The sequence below is a fragment of the Tenebrio molitor genome, chromosome 4 (genome assembly GCF_963966145.1).
Source record: "Tenebrio molitor chromosome 4, icTenMoli1.1, whole genome shotgun sequence".
NCBI classification, from domain to species: Eukaryota; Metazoa; Arthropoda; class Insecta; order Coleoptera; family Tenebrionidae; genus Tenebrio; species Tenebrio molitor.
In genome coordinates, this window is record NC_091049.1 from 29323151 (window position 1) to 29336552 (window position 13402).

Sequence of the window (13402 nt, forward strand, 5' to 3'; positions counted from 1 at the left end):
CTAATTGAATTTCACAATCTTCGCAATTTCATGATGTTTTTCAATAAAAATTTTTTAGTTCACAAATAAAGAAACAGATTTATTCAATTGTACATATACCTACAGTTTTTTATAAATGTGTAGGTAAGTACTTACTATTCCGGACACGGAATCTTGGCCAACATTTTTTAGACATTTCTAAAAAAATGATGTAAACCAAGCATTAGTGTCATTAATAAATGATAATTATTAAAAATCACGTTGAAGTTTTTCTTGTGACATCAAAAAACCAGAGAAATGGCATTATCGATATCGAGTCAAAAGTAGGGTTATATTCAATAAAGGCCAGTTCACACATATTTATCAGTTAAATGTCAGCTGATGTCAGTCGTGGCCAAGATTTCCTGTCCGGAATAGTACTTCTGGTAACACTGTCAAGGATTTTATTTTAAACTACACTTTGGTTCCATTTTCTATTATACATTTGCCAAAATTATGTCGTTTTGACGGAACTAACCAAGGTTAAACTGTTAAACGCTGTCAATAAAGTGTATAAATCAAAAATGACAGATGAGGTCATTTGCAAGCTTGAAATCTGAAATACTAAAAGATAACTCCGTCAACTTTTCTTTTTATTTACTTAATAATGAAGTCTAGATAGAGAATTAGGTATATAAATAAATAAAGTTGTAAATGATTGCTCTGGACTGTAGTTACTTCCAGATAAATTGGCTTAAGATCTTTTATCAGTCATAGATCAACAAAATCTCTTACTTCATATACTTGAGGTAATCCGTTTGCTTCCTGTTTTTACAACACAATAAAAACAATAATTCTCGAACGAATCATTTTATTGAACTAAAATTTACAGCGACAAGAAAAAATCCACCACCTTGTGGTGAATCTTCTAACAATAAATTGGACGCCTAAAGATTTCTATTTTTTCCATTGCATTTTATGACCCCCCGGGAATTCTTTAAGTCCTAAAACAGAAAATAACAGATGAATTAATAAGAGGAAGGGCAAAAACCAATGGAAAAAACAAAAAACAAATCAGTCTATTTAAAATACAAAAATAAATAAATGAAAAGGAGTCGAGCAAGTACAAACTTCAGTCGAGACCATCCGAGACTTTGTAAGCTGTCATGGTGTAACCATTCGAGACCAGTTTGATGGGTTTTTTGTCCTCTATGATGGTCTTGTGTGGGAAGTTTCTGTTTCTGTTCATGTTTGTGTTTTCCACAAGAATCTTACGACCACGGTGTCTTTTTCTACCAGTATTGTGTCTAACTTCTTCCACTTTATAATTGTCAAATGTTTGTTTTCTTTCCTTGCTACTACGCCCGAAACCATCTAGATGATCAGTGTCAAAATCTTGCCTACTCTCCTTTTCGTTGATCTTGTCTTGTTTCTTCTCTTTGTGATGGCTGAGATTCAACTCCCCCAACAACTTCTTCTGCTTCTCTTCGCAGTTCTCCAACTGTCGAAGCAAGTCGAAGAGTATCTTTAACTCCTTGCGGACCTTCTGTCCTCTGGATATCTTCCCGTTCATTTCCAGGATCGTGTCTTTCTGGAGTTTGTCGATGTTGTTGATCTCCCAAAGCAACTTGGCCTCTTCGTAGGACTTGTGCGGGTCTGGGTCATCGCTCTCCAACAGTTTCCTCAAAGAGTCGAGCACCGACATTTCGTTTTCCAAAGCAACGTCTCTTTCGTTCTTCAAACCACGTTCCAGATCGTGTTTGGAGCGACCAACCATAAACTGCAAACCATCCAAATAATCGACATATTTGATCTCCTTTCGCACGTCGAAATCTGTACCCATCTTGATCTTTTCGCCGAAGTCTTCGACCACTCTGTAAATGACGCATTGCAATTTCTGCAAGCGCACCAGCATCTTGATCAGTTTCTTCGTCATGAAGTTGGAACCTGAAGACAAGATAGACGCGATGTCTTCGACCGATTGGTCTCTGAGGATTTGCATTTCTTTGAAATCGTCCAAGATGCGGATCTTGCTCGAGATGTCGTTCAGTTTGTCCTCCATCAAGATCTTCTTCCAGTCGTTGACCAATAACTCTTTGAAACTCTGTAGTTTGCACAAGTCGGTGTAAACGGTCGAGTATTTGTCGAAATCTATGTTAATCAAGTCTTGTATCTCGGTCAAAATCTGATTGATTCGGTCTTTGATTATTTGGGTGGGGACGTTTTGCTGGATGCTAACAGAAGGAGGATTTTGACCGATGCGTTCTCGAGCTTTCACTATTATGGAGTTGATTTTTTCCTTCATATCTTGTGTGGTCTCGTCCTTTTCTTTTTCTTCTTCTTCCTTCTTTTCCCGTATTTCTTCTGGTTGAGTCTTTCTTAAAAACAGAGGTCTCTTGACGCCGTTTATCTCAACAAATGGTCTACCATTATTGTCGATGATCAACTTAGACGACAACTTCTCCACAACCAGTTTCTTCTTGTTGCTTTCTTTGTCTTTCTTCTTTTTGGGTCTTTCTGTTGTTTCAACAAGCCCGCCAAGCTTTTCTCTCAGGAATTGTTCAACTTCGTCTTCGTCGACCACTTTCAAAATGTATCTCCTCCTTCTAGAATTTTCTTCGGTTTGATTGCCAAAGACTAGACTGTAGTCGGGTTCGTATTGTTCCATTTTGCCATCTAGACTTCTTCGGTACCGTCTTGGTTTCACAACTCTATAAGAGTTAGTATCGAACTCGTCAAAATCTCCAATAAAATTACTGGCAAAGTTCAAAACGTCGTTCCTCAAATTTTTGCCTACGTTTCTTAGGTACTTCCTAGAATTGACGAAAACGTGCGGTACCGATTTGAAAACAGGAGAGATCTGCTCGCCCAACTTATGGAACTGATGGAGCAATCTGATTGGAGTGTTCAAAATGTAGTAGATGGGATTGTGAGGAAAAATGTGTCCAAAATTCAAAGGTTGCAAGAATTCATCTCTCGGATTTCTTTTTACCACTTGCTCTTCGTCTTCCTCTTCTTCTTCTTCTGAATCGTCTAGATCGTTCTCGACGTCCGTGACCCGAAGAAAAGGCAAACTGATTTCGTCAGGATTAAAAATCACCGACCGTTTTTCTCGGTCCGAGTTGAGCTTTTTCAACTTTTGCAAAAATGTCTCGGATGGTTTCGCTGTCGGTGGCGGTTTCGTTTTAAATCTGGAAACCAACCGTACCGGTGGTTCTGCTCTGAACCTGTTCCACCGGTACTTATCCTCCATCTGTTGATGGTGCTTGAAGGACCTGAACGTCTGTTCGATGGGAAACCGGATGAAGTTCGGCAACAAACCCATGATCAGATTGACCGAATTCCTCAATATGGGCAACTCGCGTTTTGCTCTACTTTTACCACTATGATCGTACCTGCAATTGCACCCGATCTTTCTGTAAACGTCATTGGAAATGGGCTCCAGAATGGGTCCAGATCTGGATCTCCCCTCGACCACTTGGACTTGCTGCAAGGGTTGGCTGATCCCGTAGAGGCCCTCGTTAAAGATGGATCTGCACGGGGGTCTCAACAGTTCTTCGCAAGCTCCGTTGTCGTCGACGTAGACTGGACAATCTGGAAATGTGACCGTCAATACACGAGTTGACTGGAAATGGGCGTGGCCTTACTCTGTCTCTGGATAACGACGCGGTCAGGTCTCGCGACTAGGCCTGTGATTGGTGGAGAGAGGGGCGGTGGGAGGTCAACGGGTGCTTGCACCTTGTACCGGTAGGCGTAGACGGGGTGACACTGATGACGGATCCCCGACCCCGCGGCCCCCAGTCCCAGCTGAAAATTGTCTTTGAGAGGGCGCAAATCGGGAGAATCACGCGGTTACCTGATGGTCGTAGTTCTGAGAAAGCTGCGACGGGAGGTACGACCCGTACGCCGGCAGCGCTGGCTGCACCTGAAGGGCGTAGGGGTTGGAAGTGCCGCAAGGGTTCCCGTTCACGATGATCTTGTAAGGGTACTGCGGGGGCGAGATGACTTGCAGGTGTTTGCTGCACTGGAAATCAATCGGTCACTTTGAGGACGGCTTCGCGACGGATACTTACTTTCAAACAGCCGCAGTCGCACGAAATGGAGGCGACGAGAGCTGAGATCACAACTAAAACTGCGAATTGGAGTTTCATTGTGGAACGAGACTGATTTGGAAATGATGTCTGTTGGGGTTAGTTCGGGTATTTATACGGGTTCGTATTTGTAAATACGACAAGAGTTCGTGATTTTGATGCGATTTTGTTTAGAAACGGAAGGTGAAGGTCTGGCGAGTGTCGGTTTTTGACCTTATCTAGTGTCATAACAATAGTAAGCATTTTTTTTCAAATAGTAAACTAGGTACGTGTGTCGATTGTAATTATTTTGTAGAGATTTGAAAGATAAAAGTAAAGTGGTTGACGCCAATCCAAACGAAAAATTCCAAATTTCTTTACTTTTTCTCAGTCAAATTCACAATGAATTTTTTCTAATTTATTTTTTCGGCCTGCATCTAGAAACACTGATTTTCCATTTGTCTAAATCGGCTGGAAACTAGCATTTCCCTGCCTAGGAAAAAAAATCGAAACAAACATTTTTAATGAAAGATTTTAGGTTGGCAGCACAAAATGTCAATGTCATGTGGAATTTTTGTACAATTTTTTTTAAGTGTAAATATTGATTTCGGGCAAATTTGTATCCTTTATCGCAAGCTATACATTGTGTATAACAGTAGAGGCCGAGGGGGTATCAAGCGACGTCTTAGTAATAACCCCCCCTATGGTAATAACACAGAGGACGACAACGGCTTTGAATATTTGAGGAATTGAGTGACTTTTGTCGTGACTGTCGCTTCTTGGATCCTTTATGTTGCCAATGAAAGAAAAATAAATTCCTTATCTGGTAATTTTTAACAAAAATGATTATTGTATTTTGCTTTAAATAAATTGTCGGCCGAAAAAATTTTGTATATTACCTAGTTGTGTTAGGTATTATTATTGGTACCTACAAAGAAAATAATGTTATCTATAATTTTATTATATCACAAAAAAGGGTCAACTGTTGTGATTTTTTAAAGCGTAAATTAATTAGAACATGTTGAGAGCTAACCTAAAATTTAGAATAAAACAATTCTTTCTTTTTTTTTCTTTCTGTGTAATGTTTTACATTAAATAAAAGTAACTAATGATTCCTATTCTCGAAGCAAATATCTAAGGACACCCCTGCTAAAAACAAACATGTTCAATTATGTGCCGATTAAACATAAACAAATGTCATTCGTATCAAATAGCGGTAAATTCAAACTTTACACTGTTCTAAACGGTTTACTTTTTCCAACGCCTATCATTTGAACGCACGATATTGCTATGTAGTAATTATATCTAGATATATGTATTATTAATTACTACTGTTACTGTAATTATTGATATTATTAATAAACATTATACTCCAAACAAATTACTTTTATTGCCACCAAAATCTCAGCCATAATAACAACTTTCTTCCTCCATTGCTGTTAAATCTTCGTAACTGTATCATTCACGCTACTCAGCACCGTCCGTCCACTGTAGAAGGCGCAGAATGAGGTCGAGTGTTATCTTGTTGAAAGTCACAGTGAAAAAGTTCAAAATATTGCCGCAGCTGAAAATTGTATTTTTTTTTCTCTTTTCTTATTTACGAGTATGTCTATTTGTACAGAAAAAAAAATCTGACAACTTTATTCAGGTATTTTAGATCGAAGACAGAATACTTAAAACAGAATTAATTGTAATTGAGTAAATCCCATAAAGTTTCTATGGAATACACTTAAAAAACATTTTTTTGTTCGACACTGTCAGAATTTGCGCATTTTCTCCTGTGTGAACGGATTTTGATAAATGTCACCACTTGTCAAAACGAAACGTCAAGCTAATTTTAAAGGTTTTAAGCGATTTGGACCCTTTAAGGGCTCGTCGAATAAAAAAACGTTGTATTCAACTTGTTTGTGTGTCAATTGGGCTTTTTTGGCACTCGTGGGCCTTTTTTGGCCCACTCGTGCCAAAAAACCCCAATTTACACATGAACTCGTCAAATAAACTACTATTTTAGACTGTCAGATCTTTTATTCCGTGAATATTTTTCATATTATTTATTTTTCCATGTATTATTTTGATTTTTGTAAATCCTTCGCGTTTTATCAAAAAACTGACACAACGATTTCAATTAGCTTTCTTTATTTACATAACAGTTGTATATTTACAAGCAATCACAACAAAACAACAACAGCGGAAAGACCACGTGACACCAGTTGGATTGCTCGCGGAAGCTCTTCAGTTCGTTTAATTATTGCAGCCGACTTTCTGGAGGAAAACACTCTTCGAATACAGATTGGAGCTGGAGGCGGCCGACGAAGAAGAACTGGAGAGGTAAGTGTAGGGACTGGTGAAGAGAGAGCCTGGGGGTATGGCCGGTGGTGGAGGAAGGAAAGGTTCGTCTTCTGCGGGACAAGGTTCTGGTAGAAGGGGTGGCATGTGAACGGGTTCCAATTTGGGTATTTGGGAGATGATCACGTTGCCGGGTTTGAACCCGTCTTTGCAGTCTTTGATACTTCCAGACAAGCCGTCGTCAGGGGCGGAACTAGCTGACTGTATATTGATGAATGTGGGTTCTTGGACTGGAAAATAAAATGTAAAAGAAAGTGGTAAAACTAGAAGAAATCGCATACTTTTGGCCAAGCCGTATCCGATTTCTCCAAGACTGATCCGTTTGAAGTTCTGCGCGCTGATCTTCTGCTGCTTCTCTTCTTCCTCTTCTTCTTCCAGGTCCGCCAACTGTTCGGCAGCTTCATCGTCTAGAGATTTACCTCGACCACACTTGATCTTCTTCAGCTCGACGATTTGGCCGTTGAGACTGAAGAGATCTTCTTCGGGGACGTTGTTTCTGGATCTCTGGATCAGTCACAGTTGTTATCTAGTACTAATTCCGCACGAAACCGATTACCTTGATGTAAAGAGGAATTTCTTTGGGGATGCTCCTGAATCCAAAGGACAACTTGTCCTCGTTGTGATTGCAAGATTCTTGCGCCAATTTGTAAGCCACCGACAGCGACACGGGATCTGCTGGTACATAATTGGCGGGATTGACGTTAGACTGCTCCATCACGTCGTCGACGATAACTGGTCGAGCCGCCGCCGTCGTCAGCAGCATGTTACCGTTGTCTATGCCGTTGACACCGCCGAAGAGGATCTGTTGTTTCTGACTGAGAGTCAAGTGTTGGTTGTTGCTGACGTCGATGCTTCCGGAACAAGCCAGACACGGAGGTTTGGGCACCACCGCCGGTTTGACCAAAGAAGTGTGGCAGCTGCACGGTCCCCCGATGGGCACCAGCGGCGGTATTCCACCGACGGGGGCGCACACGACCTTGGGGGTGGCCAAGACGGGTTTGGGGACTTCAACAGGGCGTACCACCAAAGGAGTGCATTTTCCGCTTTGGTGGTGACAAACGTCTTCGCCGGAGCCGAGGCCGCAGTTGCACCGCATCCCCCCGAAAGGGTGAGCCTTGAAGATGGAGTTGAAAAACGAACGGATTTACGGGGATCTACTTACCACACTCAGGGCTACCACTAGCGGTAGCAAAACGAAAATCGAAGAGATGTACATTGTTGGGTGAAGTGAACGAATTGATTGGATTCTGATGATGGTTTCTTCATTTTTATACGAGTGACAGATTGTTTGTGTGAACAGAGTATGTGCGGTGTGCAAGGTCGCACCGGTTGTTGAATTCGTGGCGGTTCATTGGCGAAATTGTTTAATTACGTGATGTTTTTATTGGGAAAGGTGAATCAACTTGTAAATTAAAAATAACTGAAATTTTTAAAAACTCATCATTTGTTGGTACTGTGACTGGGACTCTCAAGAAGTTCTTGAATTGATGGCAAAAAACAAATTTAGGTCAAGAAATTAAAAATTGCGAAATAGAGCTGGTCACAGACTTACCTAAGTCTGTGGTCAAAATTGGACGCCATTTTTTAAATTATCAAAAATAATGATGTTATGCTAAGATGTGCAAAAATATCACAAAGAAGATTTCCTCCATGTGATAGAATGTACAGTTAGAGACACGGAATTTCGGGCATCATTTTTCTGTCACTTCAAAAAATTGCAATGTAAATCACTCTTTATTGTCAACGTGACATTCAAAAGTCAAATTTTGAAATTTATTTTCTGTTCACGTCAATTGCATGTCAATCATTGACGTTAATAATGTAAAGCCTATTTTACATTTTTTGACAGTATATTGACAGTGATGCCCGAAATTCCGTATCTCTAACTGTAGGTACTATGGCGGCCAAAAAATTTTAGCCGTCAATTTCTGTCATTTATAAAAAAAAAAACAAAATTGTAAGCCATACTTTATTGTCATCCGTTTTGATTATGATTGGTATTTTTTGGGTGGTAAATTTCAGTTTTCATGTATCTAATAATTACGTTTGCATTAAAAGCGGTTTGTTAGAAAATAGTTAGGCCCGGTTGCATAAAGCTTAGTTATAATAACATCGTGTCAGCTAACAACGCGTCAAGTCGGAAATTCGCCCATTTGATTGGCTGATTCAAATTCAATGTTAAATATCCCCCAATCAGATCGCTTGACAGAATGTTAACTTTAACAACGTTTTATACAACCAGGCCTTAGACTTATTGTACGAACTTCTGTATAATTAAAACCAATGTTCACGTGCTGTAAATAAAGGTTTTTACTAAGAATAATGATATAATTTAAAAGAACATCGAAAAAATTTGAATTTAGTTGTCTGCTACCAACATATAATTGAAATTTTTTAATAAACAATTGTCAAAACGTTGTCTTGTTGGTATGAACCAAACAATGATTTTCATGATAAAAACGATTTGTCACAAAAAGTGTCAACATTTTTTTAATGCACGACCTGTTGTATAAATAACCGGCCGTACATTTAATTAAAAAAGCATTGCGAAAATGTTTCCGAGAAAGAGCCAATTTTCGCCGATGAGGACGCCACAGTACGGGCGCTTCTAAAGAATAAAAATGCGGAAATTGTTATTTGTATAACTAGTTATGAAAGTCATACTTTTTTTCACGAATTTGCAGATTGATTAATTGATTAATCAAGCAAATAAGTGTAAAAAGAGACTTTCATAACGTGTTGTACACACTATTTTTTGCATATCGATGTAAGTTGAGAAATTTGGTCTAAAAGGATTTATGAAAAGTTACAACAAAAAAAAGGTATGCTTTGACAATCATCGAAGATGGAATAAAATGATACAAAAAAGTACTACCTTCAGTACTTTCACTACGATTTTTCGTGTAAAAAAGTGCCACATTCATTACGATATGCAAAAAAATATGTTTAGAAATGATTTTAGAGTTAAGATTGAGTACATATTTCATATCATATCATATTTTCTTTCTAAAACAATACTGAATACAATTGTATTTTTGTATTTTTGATTTTACATTCGAATGTCATTTAAATGAGAAAAACTCTCGGTGAAAAAAACTTAAGATGAATAATATCCCCAAAGAAGCGCCCGTACACTAGCGCTCTGCGGGGATCACTCAAATTACACTTTTAAACAGGCCGGTAATACAGCAGGTCGTGTTTTAATGTACAATGGCCGGCAAAAAAAAATTAGCCATCATTTAAATGTCAGTGTCAAAAAAGCATTAATTACACATTTGGATTTTGACGTAACACAAAAGTGATGGCTAATTTTTTTTGCCGGCCATTGTAACTGAGCCTGCGCCTTGACGAGTGAGAATTTATTTCAAATTCCAAAAATATTTCTCCTGATGTCTCATTAAATTTGTATTGAAAATGAATTCACGGAAGAAAGGTACGGGAAGTGAAGTGAACATAACCTTAACTATGATTTGGTGTAAAATTGTTATACAGCTGCTCCATATTAAAGTTAGTAGGTACATATATTAAATAGAGTTGGCTCCATCCTGGTTCCTAGGGGCGTTTTTTGATTGATAATTGGCTGCACTTTTAATTTCTGCGTGTTTTATTCGACCGTTGACGTATTACGTCACGGCTCACTTACGTCAGCTAACAAAAATTTATTTGAATTATTTTTTTTCGATTTTTCACTGAAGAACAAACGTAAGACACGTTTATCTCATGAGGCAAAAGCAACAGACCGTTGTGACAAGAATCAATTCAAGAACGTGCTTGTCAAGATCGGTCGTTCCAAGTCGAAATTTAGACAACCCTACTGAGATTTATCTTCCGCCGCCTCCAGTAGAGGTGGTGTACAAGTGGAAATGTACGAAAGAGCAAAAAGACTAGTATTTTTTATTCTTAAGTTAAAAACAAATAAACCATAACAATCTAGAAAAAATCCGAAGCTTTCTGCCTCTTCGGGACGTTAATTTTCAACAAGTCGTCGGTCAGGTTGTCCTCGACTCCCGCCTTCCTGATCCCCAGGTTCAGCTTCGGCGTCACCACTCTCTTGGGGGTGTTGGGCGTTTTCATGATCCCGGGGCTGGGCGAGTACGCTGATCGCAGATCCGAGTGCAGTCTGAGTTTGGAAGTGGCTAAACGCTTGGCGGCCGGAGACATGGTCGCCAACCTGTCGACGCTCGACACCCTAGGAGACGGACTAGCGAACTGCCTCCTGGCAGCGTCGATCGCCTTCTGTTTCCTGTCCCTATTTTTTTCTCCTACTTTTTCGGCTAAAGCCAACGCGATCTGTTCCCTCCTCGGCGGCTCCGCCATTTTGAAAGAGGGCCCCTGGGACCGCGGCAGGGGAGTGTCGCCACCGTCCAGTCTGAACGGGGTGCCTTCGATCTCACCCCACGTCATCAGAGGGGTGCTGTCGATGCCGGGGCACGGCGAGGGACTCTTCACGAAGCCGAAACCCCTGATCTTGGGAGAGTCGTTCTGCATCAATTCCTTCCCGTCGACTCCTATCTTGCCGTCGAGGACCTTCGCTTGAGTCTTCGCCAACTCGTTTATCGCCTCTTTGCTCTGCACCTCGTTGAAGGGGTTTATGACCAAACGAGTATTCGGGTGGACCACTTCTTGTTTCTTTTTGTTCAGTTCTATCTCTTGTTCTTGGGTCAAGGGGACCCCATCTGGAATGTACATGATGTAGTTCTTGTTTTTGTAGCCCCACGTGTCCACGTTCAGTTTTTTCTCAGGTAGAGCACCCTGTTCTTCAATTGATGGCAACGCCAACTGTGCCGCTCGCTCTTTTTCACTCTTGTCTTCTTCGTTGTACAAGTAGGAGTATTTCTGCTCATGTTTCTTCTCAGATTCAGCCAAGAGCTCGGTGAAACTTTGATTATCTTGAGAGGTGTGGGAGTTGAGAAACTGGTCCAGGCTCAGTCGGGGTTCTTTTTTCTCGGGGGTGGCGACAAGGAGCGGCTCTGTTTCCGGCGCTTGACTGTTGTGGATGTTTGCAGGGGTTTCGAACGTCGCAGGACTGGGAACTAGAGTTACGCAAAAGATTACATAAATGGGTTGAAGCAGGCGTAAAACTTACTTCTCTGTGTGGGGGGCCTGTTTCCGCTGTACTTCATATAAAGCTCTCTCATCTTCATCCTGTCATTCCGTTCGATGGCGTCCAAATACTCGTTCTGGGCTTTCAGTTTTTCCAGGTCGGGGAAAAAATCACGTTGAATGATTCTCCCCACGTGCTACAAAACCACAATTAATTTCACACTCAGATACGGAAAGAAAATCAATTACCTCAACGTATGTGTCCTCGTCCAGTACCTTTTCTTTATGCTTTTTTCGAGGTGTTCCGATCGGTTTCTTGAAGATTATTTCTTTGCGTATGTCTTCCATAACGGCCATGGCTTGTCTGCCGGGGGTGTTTTCTCCACTAACACTCATTTTTCTGATTAATAAACAACTTTCAGGTACGACTTTTAGGTTATCTGTCAAATAAACGTCAAGCAAATGGTAGTGGGTCGTGCGGTGCATCGGACGCTTCGTCGCATTAAGTTAAGACGTAAATGGTAGAGGGCTCTACTAATCCCGCACGCAACACCCCCAAACAAATTTGCATTTTTGTTAAGACATTTTGGAGATGTTTGTTAGAATCAATACTCGAATGTTGAAGCATTTACGACAGGAAAGTCTAATGTTTACGAGGCTTTTACTATAACGTCCTTTCATGACAGCTTTTAAACAGAAAAAACTTTTTTTTTTGGTTTAAATAAATTCTATTTGTAGTCAAATAATCTGCGACTTGTGGGTGAGGAAGTAAATATTTATTTGACTCCAACATATTTGAAGAGTAAAGATATTTTGCATTTGCACAATCACAATCGAAAATTGTTATCAAAAATAATAATGATAGTGAAACTGTTACCTAAGTTATTTTTTTAATTGCTTCTATTTTTGACAGGATTGCTCCTGGACAGGCATCAAAGCTTCGCCCAAAAATACTCCTTTTTCAATTTTTTCCCCGGGAATAAACTGGAAGCGACCGTCTCTTTGTGTAAATTTTTCAACGCCATTAATGCCGCATCTATTTGTACTCCTCGATGCATTTTTTTTTCATCTCGCGTTAGGCAATTTCTGTCTTATATTTATACAGGGCGACATGTGTTGTCGTCTTCGTCTATAAGTAGTGAAAAAACGGGAGAATAAAGTAAACTCGGGCGTGTTTCTCGCACCTCGTAACTGCGCAACGACGGACATATAGCTACCACATCCGCACGTTGACTTTTGAGATATTGTCAGGGGGCTAGGGGGACGGATTGTTTGGGTTTTTGGTGTGTGTGTTTGCTTTTGATGTGTGCTTTTTTCGTGCCCAAAGTCGGCCAAGTTTGACAATTTTGCGGCTTGTTTAATATTGTTGTTGGAGTGTGCCGTTTTTGCGATAGGAATGAATCGGTCTTTTACGAATATAAATCCGGAGAAAATATCTGAAGCTGTTTTGCAAAACAAAATAAGAGATGTGAATGCAAGGGCGATAGAAGTGGTGAAGTGTGGATGAGGTCTAGATTTGATTTCATCGAGACACAAAAAAGAAACACTGATGATATTTTTTCACAGACAATAAGGTGTGGTGATTGAAACTTAACCAAACGTAATAGACAGATACCTAATGCGACTCTTTTTATCTTTTAAAAGATGTTACGCTCACGAGTCGCGGTTAATTTACTGGCAAATGATTACAATCAACGTCTTTTTAATAAATTGTTTTAATTAAGGAAGGAATTGTATTTTTCGACTGTAAGAGAAAAAGTTCGAGTAAAAAACAAAATATTAGTTTTATTTTACAATATTTGTTTGATCACTCGTTGAAACAAATGGTGTTGCTATAGATTTATTTATCGCTGTAAAAAGGGAAGGTCTACTTATAATGGAATAAAATTATTGCCAGATATGTAGGTATATATTTTTTTAATCTAACAGTTAGTCTAAAAGTTTTTTCAGCGGGTACTGTGAACCTGCCAACATAATGTCATCAT

General features: G+C 39.8%; 3 protein-coding genes across 3 annotated transcripts; all 3 read right to left on the reverse strand.

Annotated features, from left to right (window-relative positions):
• Window positions 1-968: 968 nt before the first annotated feature.
• LOC138128409 (putative autophagy-related protein 11) lies at window positions 969-4302 on the reverse strand. Its single transcript, XM_069044614.1, has 4 exons — window positions 4032-4302; window positions 3815-3982; window positions 3606-3765; window positions 969-3552 (listed from the first exon to the last, which is right to left on the reverse strand). The coding sequence occupies exons 1-4, from the start codon at window positions 4107-4109 to the stop codon at window positions 1091-1093; spliced, it is 2868 nt and encodes a 955-aa protein (XP_068900715.1). The 5' UTR covers window positions 4110-4302; the 3' UTR covers window positions 969-1090.
• A 1851-nt stretch (window positions 4303-6153) lies between these two features.
• Cp7Fa (Chorion protein a at 7F) lies at window positions 6154-7808 on the reverse strand. The gene is made up of 4 exons (XM_069046381.1): window positions 7537-7808; window positions 6931-7488; window positions 6656-6878; window positions 6154-6604 (listed from the first exon to the last, which is right to left on the reverse strand). The coding sequence occupies exons 1-4, from the start codon at window positions 7588-7590 to the stop codon at window positions 6270-6272; spliced, it is 1170 nt and encodes a 389-aa protein (XP_068902482.1). The 5' UTR covers window positions 7591-7808; the 3' UTR covers window positions 6154-6269.
• A 2446-nt stretch (window positions 7809-10254) lies between these two features.
• On the reverse strand, window positions 10255-11888 carry Es2 (ess-2 splicing factor homolog). The gene is made up of 3 exons (XM_069044927.1): window positions 11667-11888; window positions 11461-11614; window positions 10255-11407 (listed from the first exon to the last, which is right to left on the reverse strand). Exons 1-3 carry the CDS (start codon window positions 11811-11813, stop codon window positions 10305-10307), a joined length of 1404 nt encoding a protein of 467 aa, XP_068901028.1. The 5' UTR covers window positions 11814-11888; the 3' UTR covers window positions 10255-10304.
• Window positions 11889-13402: the final 1514 nt, after the last annotated feature.

Bases quoted from the DNA above. Each gene is read 5' to 3' on its own strand.
- LOC138128409 (XM_069044614.1), bottom strand. From the start codon at position 4,109: ATGAAACTCCAATTCGCAGTTTTAGTTGTGATCTCAGCTCTCGTCGCC. The intron at 3,766-3,814 runs GTAACCGCGTGA...GACAATTTTCAG, and splicing joins CTCAGAACTACGACCATCAG to CTGGGACTGGGGGCCGCGGG. The intron at 3,553-3,605 runs GTAAGGCCACGC...TCACATTTCCAG, and splicing joins CGTCGTTATCCAGAGACAGA to ATTGTCCAGTCTACGTCGAC.
- Cp7Fa (XM_069046381.1), bottom strand. From the start codon at position 7,590: ATGTACATCTCTTCGATTTTCGTTTTGCTACCGCTAGTGGTAGCCCTG. The intron at 7,489-7,536 runs GTAAGTAGATCC...TCCATCTTCAAG, and splicing joins TAGTGGTAGCCCTGAGTGTG to GCTCACCCTTTCGGGGGGAT. The intron at 6,879-6,930 runs GTAATCGGTTTC...TGACTGATCCAG, and splicing joins AAATTCCTCTTTACATCAAG to AGATCCAGAAACAACGTCCC.
- Es2 (XM_069044927.1), bottom strand. From the start codon at position 11,813: ATGAGTGTTAGTGGAGAAAACACCCCCGGCAGACAAGCCATGGCCGTT. The intron at 11,615-11,666 runs GTAATTGATTTT...GTGGTTTTGTAG, and splicing joins ACGAGGACACATACGTTGAG to CACGTGGGGAGAATCATTCA. The intron at 11,408-11,460 runs GTAAGTTTTACG...GCGTAACTCTAG, and splicing joins CAGGCCCCCCACACAGAGAA to TTCCCAGTCCTGCGACGTTC.